The sequence below is a fragment of the Rhinolophus sinicus genome, chromosome 16, assembly GCF_057876585.1.
Source record: "Rhinolophus sinicus isolate RSI-liver-muscle chromosome 16, RSI-T2T, whole genome shotgun sequence".
NCBI lineage: Eukaryota > Metazoa > Chordata > Mammalia > Chiroptera > Rhinolophidae > Rhinolophus > Rhinolophus sinicus.
Genome location: NC_142516.1, coordinates 124,555,424 through 124,576,508, shown reverse-complemented (window position 1 = coordinate 124,576,508; position 21,085 = coordinate 124,555,424). Strand labels below are relative to the sequence as shown.

General features: G+C 41.7%; 1 protein-coding gene across 4 annotated transcripts in view; it reads left to right on the top strand.

Annotated features, from left to right (window-relative positions):
- Positions 1 to 17,778, top strand: part of MFHAS1 (multifunctional ROCO family signaling regulator 1) — a 68,931-nt gene extending 51,153 nt beyond the window's left edge. The window contains exons 2-5 of one of the 4 annotated variants that reach the window (XM_088793411.1): positions 4,417 to 4,543; positions 10,524 to 10,634; positions 15,060 to 15,164; positions 16,125 to 17,778. In XM_088793411.1, coding sequence (XP_088649537.1) covers positions 4,417 to 4,543; positions 10,524 to 10,551 — 155 coding nt within the window. In that variant the 3' untranslated portion in view covers positions 10,552 to 10,634; positions 15,060 to 15,164; positions 16,125 to 17,778. Of the gene's footprint in view, positions 1 to 4,416; positions 4,544 to 10,523; positions 10,635 to 15,059 lie in introns of all 4 variants that reach the window. The other 3 variants (XM_088793410.1, XM_088793409.1, XM_019750541.3) reach the window with 3 other exon arrangements.
- The last annotated feature ends 3,307 nt before the right edge of the window (positions 17,779 to 21,085 follow it).

Here is a 21,085-nt window from a genome sequence, read left to right as displayed (position 1 = left end):
TGATAACCTCAGGACCTCTTAATCTTGAATGACCTGTTTCACTCTAAAGTCATTTGTGTTCTTTGTCAATTTATGTATCTAAGTAGAATGTACTTCCAAGTCTACATTTCCACATTGAAATGCCAGTATCATATTTTTTAATGACTACAGAGAATTCCTCTTATTAATGTGTCATAGTTTTTAATCATTTCCTCTTTGGTGGACATTTGAGAAAGTTACCAAGTTTCCCCATTTTATAAATAGTGTTGTATGAGTAATCATTGTATAATTTTTGTCAGAAAGCAAGACCTACTTCTCGAAGCAAGTTCCTAAAAAGGAAATATACCAGGTTCCATGTATATTTCTCCTTACTCTACCGATAAGATATTTTCTTTAATATAAAATAAAATTGAATGTCAACTATAAAATAATATATACAGAGGGTGCCAAAAAAATGTATACACATTTTAAGAAGGGAAAAAAAACTTAAAATTACACTGACGGTAACCACTTTGAGCACCTCTTGTAATTGCAGAAGTCAAACGTGACTGGTCATCTTTTGTTATTGATATATATTGAGAATTACAATTTTAATACAGTTTTTTCCTTTCTTAAAATGTGTATACATTTTTTTGGCACTCTCTGTATGTACAGTCACAGGGTATAAAGTACAACATAGGGACTATAATCACTGGTATTGTAATAGTTATGTACGGAGTCAGATGGGTAGTATACTTGTGGGGGTTATGCTTTTGTGAGATATATAAGTGTATAATCATTCTCTTGTTTCATACACCTGAAACTAATAAAAATAAATAAATTTTATAAAAATATATTTTCTGTAAATGTAACTTTTTTTTTGTAGGTCCCACCAACTTTGGGATTTCTCTTTTTTATTTGCTTTTACTAGTGATGACATGTAATAAATCTAAATTGTTTTCATTTGATAGTTTTCAAATTTCTGATGGGGGGGTGTTTTGCACGTAGTTAATTAATGGTCTAATCCTTGTGTATTGCTTTACTGTGGAGAACCTGGGTACTGTAAATTTTTTATATATTTTGAAAAGTAAGCTTCTACAAAATCTTATCACTATAATAATAGTGTCAAGAACTTATTAGATGCCAGATACAGTGTTGAGCACTTTTCATATGTTATCTAATTTAATCATGACAATATCCTGGCCAGAGGACAGTATTATACAAAGGTTAAAAGTGGACTCAGGTAGTCCAGGGTTCAAATTCTGGCAATGCCACTTCCTCTTTGTGACTATTGACGAATCCTTAACACCTCCGAGCCTCACTTCTCTATTATGAGGATGATAGTTGTACCTACTTCATAGGATTGTCATGAGGACTAAGGGAGATAATAGTTATTAAGCACATAATAAATGTTTAATAAATGTTAGCTGCTTCTGCGATGATTATGTTTTCTTATGAGGTTAGTTTGTGTTTCTTTTTTAGCTTGACATATGTGACATCATGATGGTAAGGTAGAGCTCATGTATTACTTCCCATTATGATCATGAACGTTACTGGGTCTTTTGAGTCAATGTTCCACACTCTTCAAGGTCTTTTCCAGTTCTGCAAATTAGTATTAGTCTGTCCTTCTCATTACTCCTGTAGCATCTCATATGACTTTTCTTATGCAGGACTGTGGCTCTGTTTTTGCACACTGGACTTTCTCAGATGCTGAGATCCTCCCCATAACAGGCCTTGCCTTAGGTTCCTGTATCCCCTGCGTTCCCTGCAGCTCTTCACACATAGTAGTGTCTCCCTATTTCAATACTCAACAAATGGCTGTACTTTAAACTCAAATTTGTGTTAAAGAATTTTAAGACGATGAGCTTCTATTTTAGTAGGTAACACGTTATGAACCACTCTTCGTACATGTGATAAGATAGGTTTTGGGGGAGGAAAAAGCTATTTCTGTTATTTTCTTAATCTAGCATTGGGGCCCATTTCTTAAACCCTAAGCATACTGGCGCTTGTCGGAGTGCACAGATGTACTGGAGATTGTGAACCCTTCTACTTGTTGCTCACTTTTCTGTAGCATCAAGTGAATTTTTCATACGCATGAAACGTCTCGGTACCCACAGCTGTTGTGCTCTTTCAGTGGCTGGCAGTGCTGCCAGATACAAAACCCAGTTGTGTGGTCCTGCATGTTACTGGGAGTCTGATGCATGGGGGACGGGGAGAGTAAAACTGCTGGTTTAACGGATATTGATAACCAATGCTTAGTCTACTGTAAATTGTTTCGAATTATCTGGCAAACTGAACTTCTGCTCACAAAACCTACAAAATACCCAGCAAGGAAGCCAGCTGTGCCAGGCTGATGCCAGGGATGGGTGCTTGGGGTGGGGTTTGACATCTGCAGTTGTTATCTGGGCAGGCAGCTGAAAGCTGAGGCCTACATGACTTTCTGACTAGGAGAGAGTTCTCAGGGGAAACCAGAGCGGCCCAGTCAGCCTGTGTTCAACCCTTGTGGTTAATCTTGGGAGAGAAAGTACAAATGGAAATACCAGGGAAAGGACCAGGGGAGGGCAGTCCAGGGCCAGGTGTGTTAAAGGCCTGGGTGTTCAGAGCACCCTCTTGTTGCAGTTCTAGCCCCGGGGTTCATGGTGGATTGGTTGGTTGAAAGATGCACAGCTCTCTATGGGGCGTGGAGCAAATCTGTTGAACTGAAAGAGCGTCTGACTTGTAAAGTGGTATTTGGACTGGATGACTTCTAAGTGTCAGTCTAGCTCTAACGTGCTATTACTGTGGTTCTTTTTATTACTTTGATAACATTTAATGTTTACAGTTTTAACTTGCATTTTTACATTTTGGGCTCTTTTCCTACCTGGTGTTGGAGTATAGTTCTGATACCCAAGTATCTATAGCGTAACCTAATCATGCCACATCAAATTTTGCAGTAATCTGGTGTTTACAGTAGTTTAGCTAAGGAACTCAGAGTACATCCCGTTCCGATTGTGCAAAGCCATGGAAAAAGTGTTCAAACCAGGGAATAAATGTCTTTCATAAAAGTACAAATATGCCAATGCTTATATCATTATTTTAAAATAGTGTTTTTAGATTGTTCTTCTCGGAGAGATGTGTTCTGGCATAAAGAAGTAGTCCCGGCTTTGAGAGGTATTAGAAAGTGGTGGTGAAGGGGGGTGCCCCAGAGACGGGTTCCCAAGGTCACATCCCAGGTCTCCCACTTGCCAGTTCTTGTCTTGGGGTATATGCCACAGAACCTCCCTGAGCATAAGCTTCCTCATTTGTAAAATGAGGATAAACTCCGAGGAACACTGTAAAGATGCAGTGCAATGCACATTTAAAGCTGGTAGCTCGGGGGCACGTGGGCGTGCTCTGTCAGTGTGAGTGCTCTGAAGGTGAGGCTGTTAGAGACACAGTATTTGGAGGCAAAGGATTTTAGTCTTAGCGGCGTGTACTTCGGGGTCTTTAGAAAGTCAAATCAGTAATACAAGTGATGGCTACCATAGAGTTGACTTTCATTTCAGTAGCATCTTTCCCCAGTTGGCATACGTTTTGTGCCCTTGGTTTGGTTTATGAAAGAGGGGGATTTAGGCAAGAATGAGTACATGTACCATCATCAGCCGGGAGCTATGTGTTGACCTGTCTCTGAATGAGAGCACCGTGCTGGCCGTGGGAGCAGAGAAAGGGCGGGGGGCCACTGGACAAGGGGCAGGAAACGAAGGAACGGAAGTCATCACTGCGCTTAGGGATTTAATGATCTAGTTGGAGATGGATTATATCCAGGGCATGCAGAGTATGCAGATATCCTTGGGGTATTGTGATAATCCATTAAGTTAATTACCTGTTTTTACTGGACCCCATTACCCATAAGATTGTATTTTGTTGGCCTTTTCAAATCTGCATGCAAACCTACCCAGGAAATCCTCTTGCCAGTATGAAGCTGGGCTCTTTACCTTGATAACACCTTTAGTCTGCTGCCTTTCCAGGTCTTTTATGCAGGGCTTTGTTGAAAAACTGCTCCGCCTGCCTGCGTCGTGTCTGCCTGCATTCTAATTATGAACAGCGACCTTCTTGGCAGCCCCAGCGTCTCTGGGCTCTGGGGATCCTGGCTCAATTTGCTGCCACATGTAGATGAAGATCTCCCGAGTCAGTCTGAAAAGGAAGGTGATGAGAATAGTGGCAGATGCTGTTTTTGTCTGGAAGGGTGGCCTTCCTGCCGCAACCGTTAGAACGTTCTCCACGGTGACGCAGATGAGAATTCAGCAGTGACAGTGGGAGCAGAGCCAGTGCTGACGGTTCTGGTGGCGCTTTTGTTCTTGGCATCCATTTTCTGTGGATCCTTCTTACCTGCCCTTCTCCCTGCCTCCCCATTCCCAAGCAAGTGCTGTATTTCTCCATCAAGTGGTCCCATCTTTGAAGGCAAATCACATTAATGCATTTTCCTCTCTCCTCCTGCAGGGGAGCTGCTGAGTCAGCCCAGACCAGAAGGAGTGGCAGAGATCATTTGCCCCAAGAATGGCAGCGAACGAGTGAATGTTGCCTTGGTTTACCCACCTACACCGACTGTGATCAGCCCCTGTTCTAAGTGAGTGCTGGTGGGGTAGCCCCACCCTCCGTCCTGGACGCGCCTGTTGTGTTCACAGAAGCTAAGTAAAAGCACATCTCAGCAGACCTCAAAAAGCACCCAGGGCAAACCTCGTTATCTGGGTGACATCAACACCATGGCTTAGGAAGCAAACTAGGAATTTTTTTTTTCTTGTTTGTGATTATTTTTACACTGTTGCCGAAAAACGTGAGAGCATTTTTAACAGCTTTGCTGAGTTATCATTCACATACCATACAGTTCACTTTCATTAAAAGTGTGTAATTCATTGGTTTTTTTGTATATTTGCAGATATATTTCACCAAAAGGAACATGTTTCGTTTCTTTTTAATAGATGGTCTTAATTCTGCCATTGCAGAATTAAGTAGGCCCTCACCTCAAAGAACAGTGAGGGCTCATTAAGTAAGAAAAGCCTGCAGAAAATCTGTAGTAGATTATTTTTTCTCTATCAGTCCTTAATAATCAGAGGCTGTGCCTTTGTTCCCATCTTCCCCAAAATGAACTTAAAGACAGAGAATGTACGTATGTAAACTAACTTTTGGGTATGATGTTAGCTTAGTAGTATAGATAGAAATCACCCTGTTTGGGTGCTTTTCTTTGTTTTATTTTCTTTCTTTTTTTTTTTTTTTTTTTTGGTAGTAGTAGTAGTATTAAGAACCAAACAGTGAAAACACTTCTAAACTGAGATGAAATACCTTCTTACCGCAAATCTTGAAAAGCTGCAGCTACAGGTCTTGGAGCAGATCTCATATCTGGATACTTCAGCAACATGACTTACACAGCAATGTATTCATGCTAGAAACTGTCATTTTTCCTTCCTAGTTGACCACATAGAATTTTTTTTTTATGTTTAAGCTTTTCACAGGGAGGGTGGGAAGTTTGCATTTGAAAATGACCACCTGTCATCTCCTCTTGAGAAACCTGCTATCAGGCTGCGTTGGAGAGAGCTGTGCGTAGTAGCTCAGCCTCCGTCCATGAAGCGTCGGCTTTCCTGCCTCTGGTGTGCTCTCTGCAGAGCGGCGGCGGCGGCGGTGGTGGTGGTGTGGGGGTATTGGCGGCTCAGGGGCAGTCTCATTCATTAGCAGCTGCAGGAAAAGACTGCTGCCCCTTTTCTCCAAGCTGGGTGACTCATTAGACAGAATGTCCCTAGTCCCTCTTTGCTAGGAAATATCACTAAACACCCAAGGAAACTCTTATCTAATGCTATTATATTCAGAATGCTATTTTAGCTAACATGAATATAGTGGAATTCCTCACTAATACAACCCTAAGACATTGTAAAATCTTGAAGTACTTCTTAAATATTAAAGTAGCATTACACAGTAACTGCATATTAACCATAATATCCCCTGACCTGACCATATCAAACAGAAATTTACTGTTCTTTGGTGTACATTGGTCCCTTTCTTTCAGATAACTCGTAGGGTAGGTATGACGGGATCCTATAGAAACAGCAGGGTGTGGAACAGAGGGAACAGAGAGAAACAGTTGTTCAGTACACTTTGCATTGGTGTAAATTTTCCTGAGCCAGGAGAGATGTTAACCTGTTTTGCCGTAGCCACGTGGCATTAATAGGCACGATAGAGATGGGGTTATAATATCCATTTGCACCAGAAACCACAGTGGCGTGGAGCCAGCTTTATCAGCGTTTTCCCATGGGCTTCTTGTACTGCCACGGAAAGATATTTAACTCCAACCTGAACAAAATGTTATCGGGCCCTCTCTCTCACACAGTTTATTGTCCCAAAATGAACAAATCTGTAAAGTCTCAGGTAATCAGAGCTACATAGCCTCAGATGTGTAGATTCTAGATGGAATACCTTTAGGTATTGAACTACTTTTGACTGAGCTATGTGAGTAATTTTGTTTTGAAATGGGTTTTAAAAAAGTCTCATCCAATGGATGGCAGGTTTGGAGTATCAGTCTCAATTCTGAGTGAAGGAATGAATATCCATGAAAACAAACACATCCAGGCCAGGCCCAGTGGGAGGTCTAATTTACAAATGGATGTTAGCACATTAGAAGCAGGAGATTTAGGGGGCTGATGAGGAAAGTTGTCATAGGAGGTGGTTGTTACAGCAGCACAGCTTAGGTCTCAGTCTTTGAGTAAGACTGGGGGAGTCCCAGCAGGCACTGGAAATTGGGAGACGGGGGCTATTTCACTAGCTCTGCAACACCAGCCAAATTAACTTAAGCAGGCCACTGTAGAGTGATCTTTCACTTACCTTTTCTGTCATCCCGTAAAATGTAGGTGGATGGTCAAGATTGGGCTTGCTTAATCAAGCCTGTATATCAGAATTTCCATGTGGAGGGACCAGGCATGGGTCATTGCAAAACAAATATCGGGTGGCCGGTTAGCTCAGTGGTTAGAGCACGGTGCTCATAACACCAAGGTCACCAGTTCGAGTCCCCGATGGGCCAGTGAGCTGCACCCTCCACCACTAGATTGAAAACGACGACTTGACATGGAGCTGATGAGTCCTGGAAAAACACACTGTTCCCCAATATTGCCCAATAAGAAAAAAAAAAAATCACCCAGATGATTCTAATGTATGTATGCTGGACTTTCTGACCTTGTAGATCTCTTCCATAGCTCCAAGTGTGGGCTCCCTGGCCAGTGGACCTTCCCTCTGCCTGTAGAGTCTCTCTGGTCCGTAACCAGCTGCCAGCACTGAGGCAAAACTGGTGCGTGCTGCGTGGATCAGCACAATCCATCCCCCCTCAGTTCACATTTATAGCTAAACATGTAATTTATTGTTCAAGGCAGGAAAGGATTGAGAATGACGGGAGGGATATTCATAATTATTAAGCCGGGACAGTAGGCATCTGCCAGAACTGTCTCAGGCATAACAGAATAATCACCCTCCTCGTAGGTCGCTGATCTAGATCTTATGGTGGTTATTAAAAGGACTCTCCAAGCTCTTCTTTGCCCAGTTTACTCCTTTATAGGCCAAATCAGAGACTTGTCAATGAACTGCCTGCCTTGGACCATGTGCACAAGAACGGTGCTCATCGTGCTTTATAAAGAAAAACCACTGATTGGATAATCCTTATGAATTCTGAGCTTTTCTAGTTCTCATTTAACATTTTTCCTAGGGGTTTCGTTCACCTATGGAGAGAGACAGAATAAAGAGTAGGTAGTGATTTTTTTAAAAACTTGGTTTACTCCCACCACTTACCTCAGTGGTTGGTGGCTGGGGTCTCTCTCTAGCAGCATTCCTTTGGGAAGAGGTTCTCTGTCCTGAGGAAATGACTCTCCTCCTGCACCTCCCCCTCCAGGGAGAAACCAGGGGCTGCGTGCTTCTGGTCCCCTTTGCTGCTTTATCAAGAATGTGAGTCATTTTCACACTTTGGCTACCTTGGGCTGATGTTCAAGGATATTTACATTGGAGATGAGATGAAAACTCACCCAGCAGCAAATTTGCTGGGTTCCTCTGAACAATTCTGACCTCCTTAAGGTTACGGATTCCATCCGAGGCGTTTTGAAAAGCTTTATTGAAGTATACGTTCCTACCACAAAACTTGCCCATTTTATAATTATTAATACATTTACAGAGTTGTGCAACACAATGTAATTGTAGAACCTTTTAATCACTCATTGCAAACAGAAACTTCCTGCCCATTTGCAGTCACTTGTGTTTACTACGACACCTAGTTCCCTAGAGTCAATAAATATTTTTAGCGTCACTTTCAGGAATGGTTTTGCTGTCTGCCTGGTGTGATAAACAGATTGGACAGTTTTAAAGAAATTCTTATAAGCATGTTACCCCTGCTCCAGTTCAGCCTAAAGGCAGTGAATTGACTTGCACCCCCCGCCCCATTGCTAGCCCCCTGTTTCCTGAACAATAGAGGGGAAGTGGAACTGCTTGGAGGGAGATCAACCTTCTCAGTTTTGTTTTGTTTAGTATAGGTAGCAAATGTTAAAAATATTGGCTTTATTTTCTTAGAGCCATTTAGGTTCACAACAAACTTGAGCTGAAGGTAGAGAGATCCCAACACCCTTTGCCTCTACACGTGCACAGCCTCTGCCGTCACCGACATCCCTCGTCATCAACAGGGCCCCCTCCCCCAACCCAGAGTGGTACATTTTTTACAATTGATGAACCTACGCTGACGCATCATAATCACCAAATCCATAGTTATGTTTGGATTCACTCTTGGTGGTATGCATTCTGTGGGTTTGGAAAAACGTATAATGACACACGTCATACACATTGCAGTATCATACACTGTATCTTCATTGCCATAAAAATCCTCCGTACTTCCCCTATTTATCCTTCTTTCCCCACTTAACGCCTGGCACCACTGGCCTTTTTTTTTTTTTTTTTTTTTTGCTTTATTGAGGTAATAATTGACAAATAAAATTGTAAGATGTTTAAAGTGTACATCCTAGTGATTTAATACCCATACACATTGTGGAAGGGTTCCCACCACCTAGTTAATTAACACAGCCGTCAACTCATATATTTATCCTTCAGAACTGAATGGCAGCCTGACAGACCCCTAAACGTTACAGGGATGCTGAGCTTTGGACATTAGGAGTCATAAGGGGCAAAAATATACATTCAGTGGAAAAGAAAGGAGCAAGTAGAAGGATCATTTTTAATTTTTGTTTAAAATTTTTAATTTGTGAATTCCTATCTTCATCCTGTTGCTTTGCAGGTTGAGACACTTAAAACTCCAATTCAGAAGAGAAGCGAGAACTTCTCTGGGCTTGCATTTCGTTTTTAGCTACCCTATAGAATGTTTCTCTTTCTTATTTCCATAGAGGTTTAGACCAAACCTACCTCTACAAATTAAGCATATATTCTGATAAATTGCCAGGTAACCCAATGTATCTATTGATTTTCATTTAAAAGAGAGAATTCAACAGGTTAGCGTATGAAAATGTTTTACCTATGGTATCCTGCAATGCAACCCACATTCTTCCATGTGATTTCTTAATGGACTGATCCTTAAACACACAGGAAATGGGAATATATCATTTTTATTTCCTGACAGTTGCCATTTCTCTTGTGGGGGTTCCCTGTCTGTCTGCGCTGCATCATATGTGGGGCGCTGGGACTGAAAAAGGAACTTAATTCTGATTTTGACAGGTCATGTGTTAGAGAATTAGAAAAAATGAACTGACTTGAAAATTGTTGGGCTAAGCTTTCTCCTTTAACAGAAAGTACTACTACTAATAAAAGGCAAGGCTGAATTACTGTGTTTCAAAACTACCTTTAAATTTGGGTTATTGGGTATATGCTGTAGTGTTCCCATTTGAGCAAGCTCCCAGGAAAGCTCCAGTTACGTATTGTTACAAGTATTCTCAAAAATATAGTGGTTACTTTGCGTAGGGATTTTGGCAGTTGCATTGTTATGACATAAGGATATTTAAGACCAATTGAAATACCTTTTATAAAAAGTAGGATGTGGACAGCCGGTTAGCTCAGTTGGGTAGAGCGTGGTACTCTTAACAAGGTTACCAGTTCAATCCCCACATGGGCCACTGTGAGCTGGGCCTTCCACAACTAGATTGAAACAACTGCTTGACTTGGAGCTGATGGGTCCTGGAAACACACACTTAAAATAAATAAAATTTAAAAAAAAAGTAAGATGAAGACTCTGTAGCCTTTATCTCACCAAATAAACAGGCAAATTATGTTTAACTGCACTCAGATTAGTTAATATAGACTTGACGAAAAATTTTTTTAAAAAAGCAATGGCGAGAGGTGAATTTGGCTTTATCGCAATGGAAAATTTTTCACTGACCACCGATTTTTAAAACATGGAAGCTCGGGAAGGCTACCCGTGGAATTTGCCTGTGGGGTGTAGCACCATTGATTTGTTTTGTTCTTTGCAAAGGGTGAGGCAGCTCATTGCCTTGCAAAGTTTACAGGTGAGGAGGAATCGTGTTTCTTTTATTATTTAGTCTCCCATCAGCCACATTGATACTGGAATTTGTTCCCTCTCTGCTTAGGTATCTCCATACTTTCTTGGAAAATTAAGTGGAAAGGATAGTGCTTCTTTCCCTTATGCCATCACTTTTACTGTACCCAATCTGTGACTTTAGGAGCACCAATTTTTAAGGGTAAGTCTCTGGGAAGCAGAGAGGGTTTCTTAAATAGATAAGGGCTTCCTAAGGACTTGGAAAGTTTAGGGGGGGGGGAAATGGGCTGGTGTTTGGGATGAAGGATTCTATAGAGCAGGATATTTTAAGGTTACAAACTTTTTACTTATCCAGAATCAAGACGCATTTGGGAATTAAGAATAAGGAAGCTGCTTGATTCTTTCACCTAATTTACTCTGATATCGCATATATCAGTAATCAGATCCTTGTTGGAAAAGAGACATCATCTAAAAAAAATTTACGGGAATATTATGCAAGAATGCAACATCAGTGAAAGCTCAAGTTGATTAGCACAGCAAATAGCTTTTTAAAAGCAGTGTTTGTGTTTATTTTCTCAAGGTAATTTGACGGGCTCTGGAGTTGACTTCCTGAGTTTGAATCTTTCTGATTTGTTAGCGCTGTGAGGTAGACATCTGTCAGATGCAGGCTACAGAAACACTCGTCTCATGGGGTTGTTGTGAATACTGAGACAATTACAGGGAAAACACGTAGCATTATTCCTTTCACTGAGTAAATAGCGCTCAGCAAATTCAGTTATTATTTCATTAGGAGTTATTAGTGGTGTAACACTGTGGATGGCATATAAAGATAATAATAAAAAATGAAATTTCCAAGTGCAAATATAGATACTTGAATAAAATTTACCCCCTGACATATTAGCAATGTTCAGCTTATTGAGGGACCTGCCCAAGTGAGTGCTGGGTAGGTAGGTGAGAATGTTGGCTCACCTTCCCCTCCACCAACACATGAAGATCTGTTGATAAGGCCACCTGCAGTTACTCAGTAAACAGCATTACCCCATCCCCGTCTTCACGAGATAGAGATGAGTAACATAATTCCTTTCATATTAGTCACAAATGCCTACTGTGCCTGGATAAACGCCTCAGAGAGAAGCCCCCTGACTCATTTGCTCCTTCCAACAACCCTGGAAGGTCCATGGGGCCAGGAGCACTGAGTCCCCGACCAACCATGTTCCCACAATCAGTGACTGAATGCACAGCTGGGCCTCAAATCCACATCGTGCCTCTTGGGTTCAGGTTCTTCCACATTTGTTTTAAAATATGGAGTAATAATATAACGTCGGAAGTACAGTAAGGCCAACAGATCAGGAGACGACTGCCACTGAAAAGATCGTTTATTACATTTCCTTAGAGGAGAGGCATGCCGTCCTATGGAGGGCTACACTGGGGAACACCGGTCGTTGAGGCAGAAAGAGAGGGAGCAGCTGTGGGCCAGAGCCTGGATTGTGGTTTCTGTGGAAGGGGGGGGGGGGGGGGAAGGCAGGGTGAACAGGCTCAGGACTGGCCGGTTTGAATAGTTGCAGCGGGCTCTTGGGCATCGGGACTGCCCCTAATTATCTGGTAGCAGGTCCCTGGGGGTGTTTGTTTAGGGCAGGTGACTAGTGGCCCAGAGTGTGAGAGCCGATAAAGGGGGTGGTTGGGGTGTGGGCTCTGGATCCTTTGGCTTATTTTTGAGAAACGTACTCAAGTTATTAGTTATCTCTAGGCGCTAGCTAACACTGGGAGGGGCAGTTCCTCCAGGTCAGCAAGGACCCAGATGTCAAAACATCAGAATATAGAAAATAAAAGATCTGGTTAATACAACATGGTGTGACTTCTGTTTCAGCCTAGGCTTATAAATACCTTGAATAACTTTGCTTCCAGCACTCTACATGGCAGGCCCCTTGGATGAGCTATAGACTTCGTAGGTGTGAATTATTGTCTTCCTCCCACAAAGCTCTTCATCAGCCCGTGCTGTGCACCCATCTGTGAAGCTAGGAATCTGTCAGCTTCAACACTGTCCCTCTTCTCCATATGCAGTCTTGCACTGAGACCTGTAAGCCTGTCTTATCAGTGTGTCTTGACATGAGTGCATTTGGCCCTATGACTTAGGCCCATTTTTTCGTCTGTGCCCACCAGTCTGTGCCAAGACCCCTGTGGTTGGGTCTCAACTGGCCTCCTATTTGAAGGAGAAGTCTTTTTCTCCTTCAAACCAATTTTATCTTTCAACGTCAGACCCTGTCACTTCTCTCCACTTAAAAGCCTTGCATGGCTTCCTCGTGATAATAGTCTCAAGTTCAAAATCCGGGGCATGACTCACCATCAGACCCCAGCCACCCCGCTAACGTACGTGACACTCCCTTACTGTGGGAGCGGTCAGCCACACTGTACCCCTGGCTGGCTCTCGGCCCTTAGCTGGCTGCCACTCCTTCTCTCCTACTGGATGAAGGCTCATCATCCGTAAGGCCAAGGTCATGTACCATCCTGAGAAGCCATCCCAGCCCTTCTTACTGTAATCAGTCACCTTTTTTTTCATTAAATTTTATTGGGTGACAATGGTTAGTTAAGTTGTATAGGTTTCAAGTGTACGATTCTGTAATACATCATCTATATATCACATTGAAGTCACTCTTGGCTTCACATCTCCTTAATACTTCTTGCACACCTCTATTATAGTAATGAGCTCATAATAGCATGGGTATTTTTTACCTGTGCCTTTTTCATCACATCTTATTCATCATTCATTCAGCAGATCTTTGTTGCATATTTGCCGTCTACTAGGCATTGTGCCAGGTGTTGAGGATGCAGAAATAACTAAGACTATAATAGCCTCCTTGGGGAGAATGGGCATCAAAACTACAACCAGACAATCTTGTGAGTGTCTAATTACAACTAAAATATGATACCTGCTGTCAGCGAAGCTCGGTAGGCACAGAGAAGAAAGAACGCTATAAGCCAGAGTTGAGAAAAGTTCTAGGAACTAGATGTGGATTTTGACTGATAGATAAGGACAAGTTTATGAGATGGGGAAGCAGGGAGAGGTGAGGGAAGGTTGGTGATTTGATGGATTTTTTTTTCTGTAAGAGCCCAAACATGTAGAGTGCTATTAATGTGGAGAAATGGTCATACCGGTTTCCCTTTCATTTCCTTCAACACTGGACCATTCCCCGTAGGTGCTCTTGGTTACGTATTCTTGTGTTGCTCAGTCTTAGGTGTGTGACCCAGGGGGCAGCCAGACAGAACTGTGTGCATTTCCGAAGGTTCGTTAGATTCAGTGAGAAAAACATTTACACAGCACTTCTCCCACGCAGACCCACCTCTCACACCACCAAAGTTAACTGGTGGTTGAGACCTGTGTTTTCACACTGTCATCCTCTTTACAGTTAGATGTATTATATTATTGCTTGAATTTGAGGCAGTCTCCCAAACTTTACTGGGAAGTTTCCTGTATTAATAGGCCTTCAAAGAGTCCTCATGGTTGAGTACCTAGAAACAGGAAACTACTCTTAGGGCCCCAAATATTCCTGTCAAGCATGCTTTGGAGTCAGATCACCCTTTTGGAGGCAAAGGCCTGGCTCTGCAGCTCTCTGGTGTGCACCCTGGGGGAAGTTACTTCACTTCTTGGAACCTTGATTTCCTTCTTAATGAAATGCAAGGGGAGACGGGGCTTACCTGGGAGGACTGTGATGAGTTGAGGATTCATGAAATAATGTCCTACAGTGAATGGTGCTATTCCCGGTGTGTAGTAAGTAAGTCATTAGTAAATGGAAGGTGCATATTTTTGGTGATGTTATTAATATTATGCTCAGCTGTTTCTTGTATAAGCTGGAGAGATGTCTTAGGTAGATACTCATCAGTTCCCATAAAACCAAGTCACATTAGGAGAGATAAGGGGGCAGAGAATGAGGGAAGTGGATCATAAGCCCTTCTGTCTTTGTGTGTTTTATTAAATCGTTGCTAAAACTTTTTAAAACACCACATTGCACGTTATAGGAAAGCTGAAATAAGGGATGGGGGCATTTGACATTTTTTTCCCTCTTACCATTTTTTCTGACTTGAATACCATTTTGTTTAGCTAAAGATGCAGCAGTTTCTTCATTTTATATTCATCCAACTCCAGATTTTAGTTTGACAGCCTTGCTTACAACACTTGAAGTAAAAGCATGCCTTTTAGTCCAGATAAACGGCTGTTCTCACTTTTTACTACGTATTCCTACTTCGAGGGGGTTTAGTGTGTGTGTATGTGTGTCTGTGTGTTTCATAAAAGGAAGCAGTGCTGGGTGTAGAGTTTGAGGTTCTCAGAAGTCTAGTTAAGCTGTGAGATTATAGTGGAATAATAGGTGGTTATATGTAATTGGTGTAGTCCCCTCTTTAAGTCTGAACTTAATATCACAAACTGAAATGTTTGGCTAGTTTTCTAGTAAAAAGACTCTTTCCTTTGTAGGAATATTAGTTGCCTGACATTTACATTTTTATAAGGCGTTCTAGAAATAGAAATGAAAATCTGTGCAAAAAATAAGATTTACAGTATCGCTTCCTGTTCTTATAATTGAGAGTATCACTACCTCTTGTCATTTCTGTGCTTTCTTCTCATCTATCCATATAGGAAGAACGTTGGCGAAAAGCACAGAAACCAGTGACTTTTACAGCTGTGGAATTTCCGTGGAGAAAAGAGAGCATCAGAACTCACCTGGACCATCTTTTGTACCTGGTAAACCCTCCACTCTCCCAAGTGTAGTCCCTGCACTTGAGTGCATAGGTGTTTGGGGTGCTTTTCAGTACTACGCCTGGCCTGCAGATGAGGTGGGGAAGGGTGGGGGGAGGATGGGAGAGAATATGGAGCAAATGTTTTACAACCTGAACCTCAGAACTGTGATCCTCCAAGGAGAGCGCTACTTGAAGAAAAGAAAAAAAAAAGAAAAAAAGTCGAATGGCTTCTCAGGGATTTTGTTTTCTGTGCACATATAAGCCATAGTTCCAGTACAGGTGGCAGTATTTAGAGCACTCAGATTTCAGTTCTATTAAATGTGAAAGAGGGATCGACTGACCATTCATTGCTGTTCCGTAACTAGTGTAAAATATGTATATGTTTATCTTTATTTTTGTAATATGCAAATACATTTAAATTTATACAGTTTGAAGCTTCTAGCGTTAGTTAACACTGGGTGCAATATTCTGCATGAGAACTGTGCCAAGATGGGGCTGATTTCTTATTTTAGCATAAGACCTTTTTGTTCATTCTTTATTCTTTAATCCTTCTCAGATTTAAAAAAAAAAAAAAAAAAATCTATCTGCCCATGAATTAAGTGTTGGTTTGTGAAGGTTGCCAGTAATCTGTAAGAACCTTCGGGCAATGTCCCCTCTCCTTCTAATTAAAGGTCCCTGCCTATAAGTGTTGGGCAGGGTGGTGGGATTATTCCCTTTCTTTGTCCATATATCACTAGTGCGAGGCATGGTGTCCTTGCTGCAGGCTTCCATGCCAACTGGGGGTTGTCAGTGGGTGAAGCACTGATGGAGATCTGGTATTAGCATTCTTCAGCGGAGCAGGACGGAGGGTTCGACCGGTCCCCAGACAACCTGAGCCTTCCAATAGCTTGAGATAATCTAGTCAGTTCAGAAACATGCAAAGAACTCTGGTAATGAGTCCTTTTTTTTTTTTCTCTTTTTCTAGAACAGTCTGTAATATTTAGCAGAGCACTTTGAAAGCCTCCCACATCTGGCTGTCAGGCCTGAAGATAGTAAATGGCCTAATTGGAGAGCATAATCCCACATTATTTATTAATACAGAGCCTCTGATTGCCAAGAACTAGTAAAACTCTTGTTTTAAAGTCTCCAAGAAGCAAAATTTGAAAAGCAAACCAAACAAATTGCTTTCTCTTCTCCTAATTGGGGCCACACAGCATCTGCTGCAGTAGTAACACATTCTAGTCTTTGAAGAACGGAAAGGACTCTGTCTACATCTGCCGCCGCTGCCTGTTGAGTGGAAACGTGTAAGACTGTTTCTCACCAGTGTAAGACAGGAAAAGTGAGTCAGCTGGTATTATTCTTTTCCTTCTTTTATAAAGTACTGACTCTTGGAATGCCACAGTATAGAAAGTCTCAACACATGTTTTAAAAGAAGTAACAAACAAGCAAGTGGCTGCATTGCAAAAAATCTATTTCTGTAGAATATTTTGCGCCCCAGGAGTTAACTTCACTAACTGCAGAACCTCCAATTAAACTAGTATGATTTCTTATGATCATAAAATCAAGTGGGATCAGACCATTTCTGCATTTTTAAATAGTTGAATATGATACCTCAAATTTGAGATTTCATTTTCTTTTAGAATACAGTCACAAAGTTAATCTGGTTAATCCTTTTGTCACAGTTCTCGTGTGTATGCATGTGTGTGGGGGTGTGTGTGTGTAAGTGTAAACTGAATGCTAACATTGAATTGCTTTACGGATCATTGAATCATTGGGCATAAGAGTTTTTCAATTGGCATGAGACAGTTCCCAAACTGTCAGATAAACTGATTTTAATTTTGAAAAGACTCTAGCTTACTCTCCAGGGGACCATATTAAATGAAAAAAAAAAAAAAAAATACTCCTTGGGGTGACATACCCTGCAAACTGTGTGCTGTTATTATCAACGTAAATGCCCACATTCTTAATACCTGCTATTTTTTGACAAGTGATGTTTTGTGCTGTCATCTGAACCCTAGAGAAGCAGTGTAAGAAGAAATCTTGGTGTCACATATGTTTAAGTAAAAAGGTCATGGTGATAGAAGCTCATGTGACCGAAAGCAGCTCCAGAAAAGCTTGAGAACTTGCTTCAGGGTGAGGGGAGGGTTAGAGATACAGAAAACACTCTGCTCTACAGGAATTTTAGCTGTCTGTGCAGGAAAGTCCATTTCTTCTTTCGCCACCTGGGAAGACTCAGCCAGCCGAGGCTGACAGGCAATTCACTAAGCACAAGGGGAGCCTTCCAGCCAAGTAGTCCCTGGCGTCACAAAAAAACGCCCTCCAAGTTTGTTATGGTTTCTATTCCTGCAACTTGTGGTATCAAAACCACTTCCTGGAATTGTAAAAGTGCTACCAGAATAAATGTTTTTCCCCTTCCAAGAAAAAAAATGACAGTGCTCAGATTTGACAGTTGTGCTGTGAACTCTTTTGAATGAATAAAATGGAAAGGGTTTGGTGTCACTCCTGATGGAGTGTGTGTTCTTTTTCATGCCACTGTTTGTGAATTGTAATTGCGGTTTCCCATTTAATTGTCATAACCGGGCAGAAAATTAAAAAAAAAAAAAATTCAAAAAAGTTCAATAAAAATGCAAATGGTGAAATAAAAATGAAAATGGTGAAACAGTTAATATTACCCGAGTTTAGTTATTTCTGTTTGAATTTTTTTTTCAGCTTCAATTGTATCAGTTAATGAATAACTATTGCATCTTTCTAGCTAAGTCACTTTTGAGCAGTGGGATGTGGGTGGTGGCAGCTCTGTTGGGGATTTAGTCCCCAAGAAGAAAACTGAAGCGGTCTATTAAAACTCTGCCTGTTTTCAGGCTGGAAATTCAACTCTTGACTATCAGCTCTGGTCTCTTAAATCAAATCATTTTTGCGATGATCTGCTAACCTCCTAAATCAAAGCTTACGAGTTTATGATAGGTCTGCAAGTTTCCTTTCCCTGACCTCTCTTTTAAGGGCTCTTGGCAGAAGTCCTTGCCACCGCTTTGTAACTATTGTCCAGGGGGTGTCTGTATCCTCAGGCTGAAAGACTGACCCTCAAGGACCTGGGTCAGAGGCTCTATTCTCCCTATTTTGTGTGTGTGTGTGTGTTTTTTTTAAGGACAGTTGAGAAGATAAGGAAAGAAAAGGAATGTGGTTGCTTCATGCAGAAGCCACAGCCTCTAGGGAAGGACCAAGAGCAGAAAAGCCCTGCCCTGCAATGCTGGGGCACGGGGGGGGGCACAGGGAAGAAAGAAAGGACCCCCTTAGCCAGAGGGCCTCAATGGGAAGCTAGGTTGCCCAGAATTCAAACGTACCCTGGCAGTGGAAAAGCCGAAACCTTGTAATGGTCAGAATTTTCTAAAGAAGAGCTCAGACGGACTTGCTGGTACAGTTGAGTCCAGGGAAGGCCACGTGCCCAGTCCTGCGGCCCCTCTTGGTGAACAGAGCAGAGGAGCAGAAGGCATCGCTGGGGTCTGCTGTTGCTTTACCAAGAACCTTGGAGTTCTTTAAACTTGGTGAGCAGGTATCCATGGTGACAACTACAAGTGCCTGATTTATCATGTATATCACTCTCTCCCAACCCTATTTCTTCTACTTAATTGTGAGCTGTTGAAGTAGAGTCCAGGTTTGCTTTGAATACTCAGGCAGTTGCTCACTCAGGTGCTGAATTCCAAAGCCCGGGGCTTCCTTTGCCAATGCCCACTTATGCCACCCATTGGTGCTTGGAACCAGGAGGGACATCACCTGGTAGAACGTGCTACTGTTGGCAGTGTGTAGGGAGGGGACGTGGAGTTACCTGAAGAGCTTTTATAAAGCAGATGCACCTTTGAAGTTAGTCTGAGTTTGACAGCATGAGAAAATTCACCTCGTAACAGAAACCCTATTTGAATATATAAGCACAAGTAAGAAATATCTTCATCTTTATATACAAGAATTATTGAATGAAATGAATTTCATTCTAGACGCTGAGACTAAGTGTTTCCCAAACTGCTCCATGAATCACTCATGGCTCCTAAAATACTAATACTTGTTCCTCTGTAAAAGGCCTCTGAGATCAAGTAATGAGAAATGCTGCATTAAAGCTTAGGAAAGTTTTTGCTGCAGAGCTCAGAACCTATTAAATGTTGATATAAATTGTGAGTATCCAAAAGGGGATTGAATGTGCAGCATTTTCACATGGATCAGAGTGTGGAAGGAAACTTCCCAAGAGTCGCCTGTGGACGTCCTCTGAGACCAGTGTTCCCAAAGTACAGGACATGCCCCATAGTGCAACCCGAGAGGCAGGCATAGCATCAGATGATAATCACTTCTCTCTGCAGGACTTTTATGTTACCAGGAGGCAGAATGGCAGGGTGGTTCAGAACACTCACTCCAGACTGCCTTTGTTTGAATCCTGGCTCTGTCACCTATTTGCCTTATGCCTCAGTTTCCACAGTATAAAATGGAGAAAATCCATCTTATACAGTTGTTTGAATACTAAATGGCATACTCTGTGTAAAGTGCTCATGACAGCCTAGCACCGGGAAGCACTGGTCAAATGTAGCTAATCATATTCTATTTATTTGCGTAGTTCTCTTTTTAACCTAGAAAGTGAACCTCAGGCTCTGAGTCTTGAACAATATCCAGCTACAATTTTTAACTATTTTTGTTTTCATCACGTATGCTTCACTGGTGATTTGCACTGGCGATAAAATGTTTGCTTTAAAAATGAATGCATTTAGAATGAAATCCTTAAAATGTATTCCAAAGAAAAATATTAAGTGAATAAATGCAGGTGGTACGCAGAGAAAAAAATGGTGACTGTGTGGCAAAAATTATGAAAATGGTATGTGAATGGATAATATAATGGAGGTACATACTCTAATACAACCTACGGAGAGACCAGGCGGTTTCCCTATAAGCCTAAAAGACCCCAAAGCTTTTAAAGTTGCTTCCCCCGGTTCTAAAATTTCTGCCAGAAAAATTTATTGGAAGATTACAAAAGAATTATTATATTATTAGGAAATGATTTTTCTCTTACATTCGAAATTTAAAATAAGTTTTGCATTCTTAAATGTTTTCTTAGTGCAATCTAAGACTTCATATAAATGCAATTCTGAACTTGGAGTGGGAAAGTTGATTTGATTTGTGAAGATTTTAATTTTTTGGAAGACCCTTATAGATATAACACTTTTTCTCTGAATCTTTTAGTGCAGCAGACTTAAAAAGTGAACTCATGTTTCATTCATCAGAAATAAAATCAAAATCTCACTAACTGCTTTGGTACACGTAGAACAGAATAAATGGTTTGGATTTATTTTACAGTCACTCAGTACTTGAGGAATCATGGCATGAAATTAAGGTGGGTGCAGGCCACATGCCTGGGGTGTTTCAAGGGGTTGATGTCACGCCCAGCAAACTAGCGATACACTTACTCTTTTCTCTCCTATCCAAAAAGTGTGCCGAGATGGCAGATGAGAGGACTTCCAGAGTAATGGAGTAAATAGCTCAGTGAAAGTCACTCCAACAGAACAAAACAGGGAAAATTATTTTTGAAAAAAAAAACAAAAACACAATCATTTAAAATCTCTGAAAATTGTTCTAAGGATATAGCAAATGGAGACAATCTAGTGAGTGTAATATCAGCCCAGTCTGACATTTGATCCATGTCCTTCTCCCCCATGCCCTCCATTTGATCCACACCCCTCCTCCCCCACAGCTTCATGTTCCGGAAGTGCTGCCATGGGCCCGCTCCTCTGGGCAGAGGCGGCCAAGACGATGAAGATTCTCTCTCACATCAGCTCCCTGTTTCATGTTGGGAGAGACAGGCTGCTAGTACCAATATCCCCCACCCCCCCGCCAGCCCTTTATGGCAGAAGCTCTATTCAGGCAAGAGTGGCTTAGAGGACTAGAGCCTCCTTCCACTTCCAGGGCCAAAGCTCC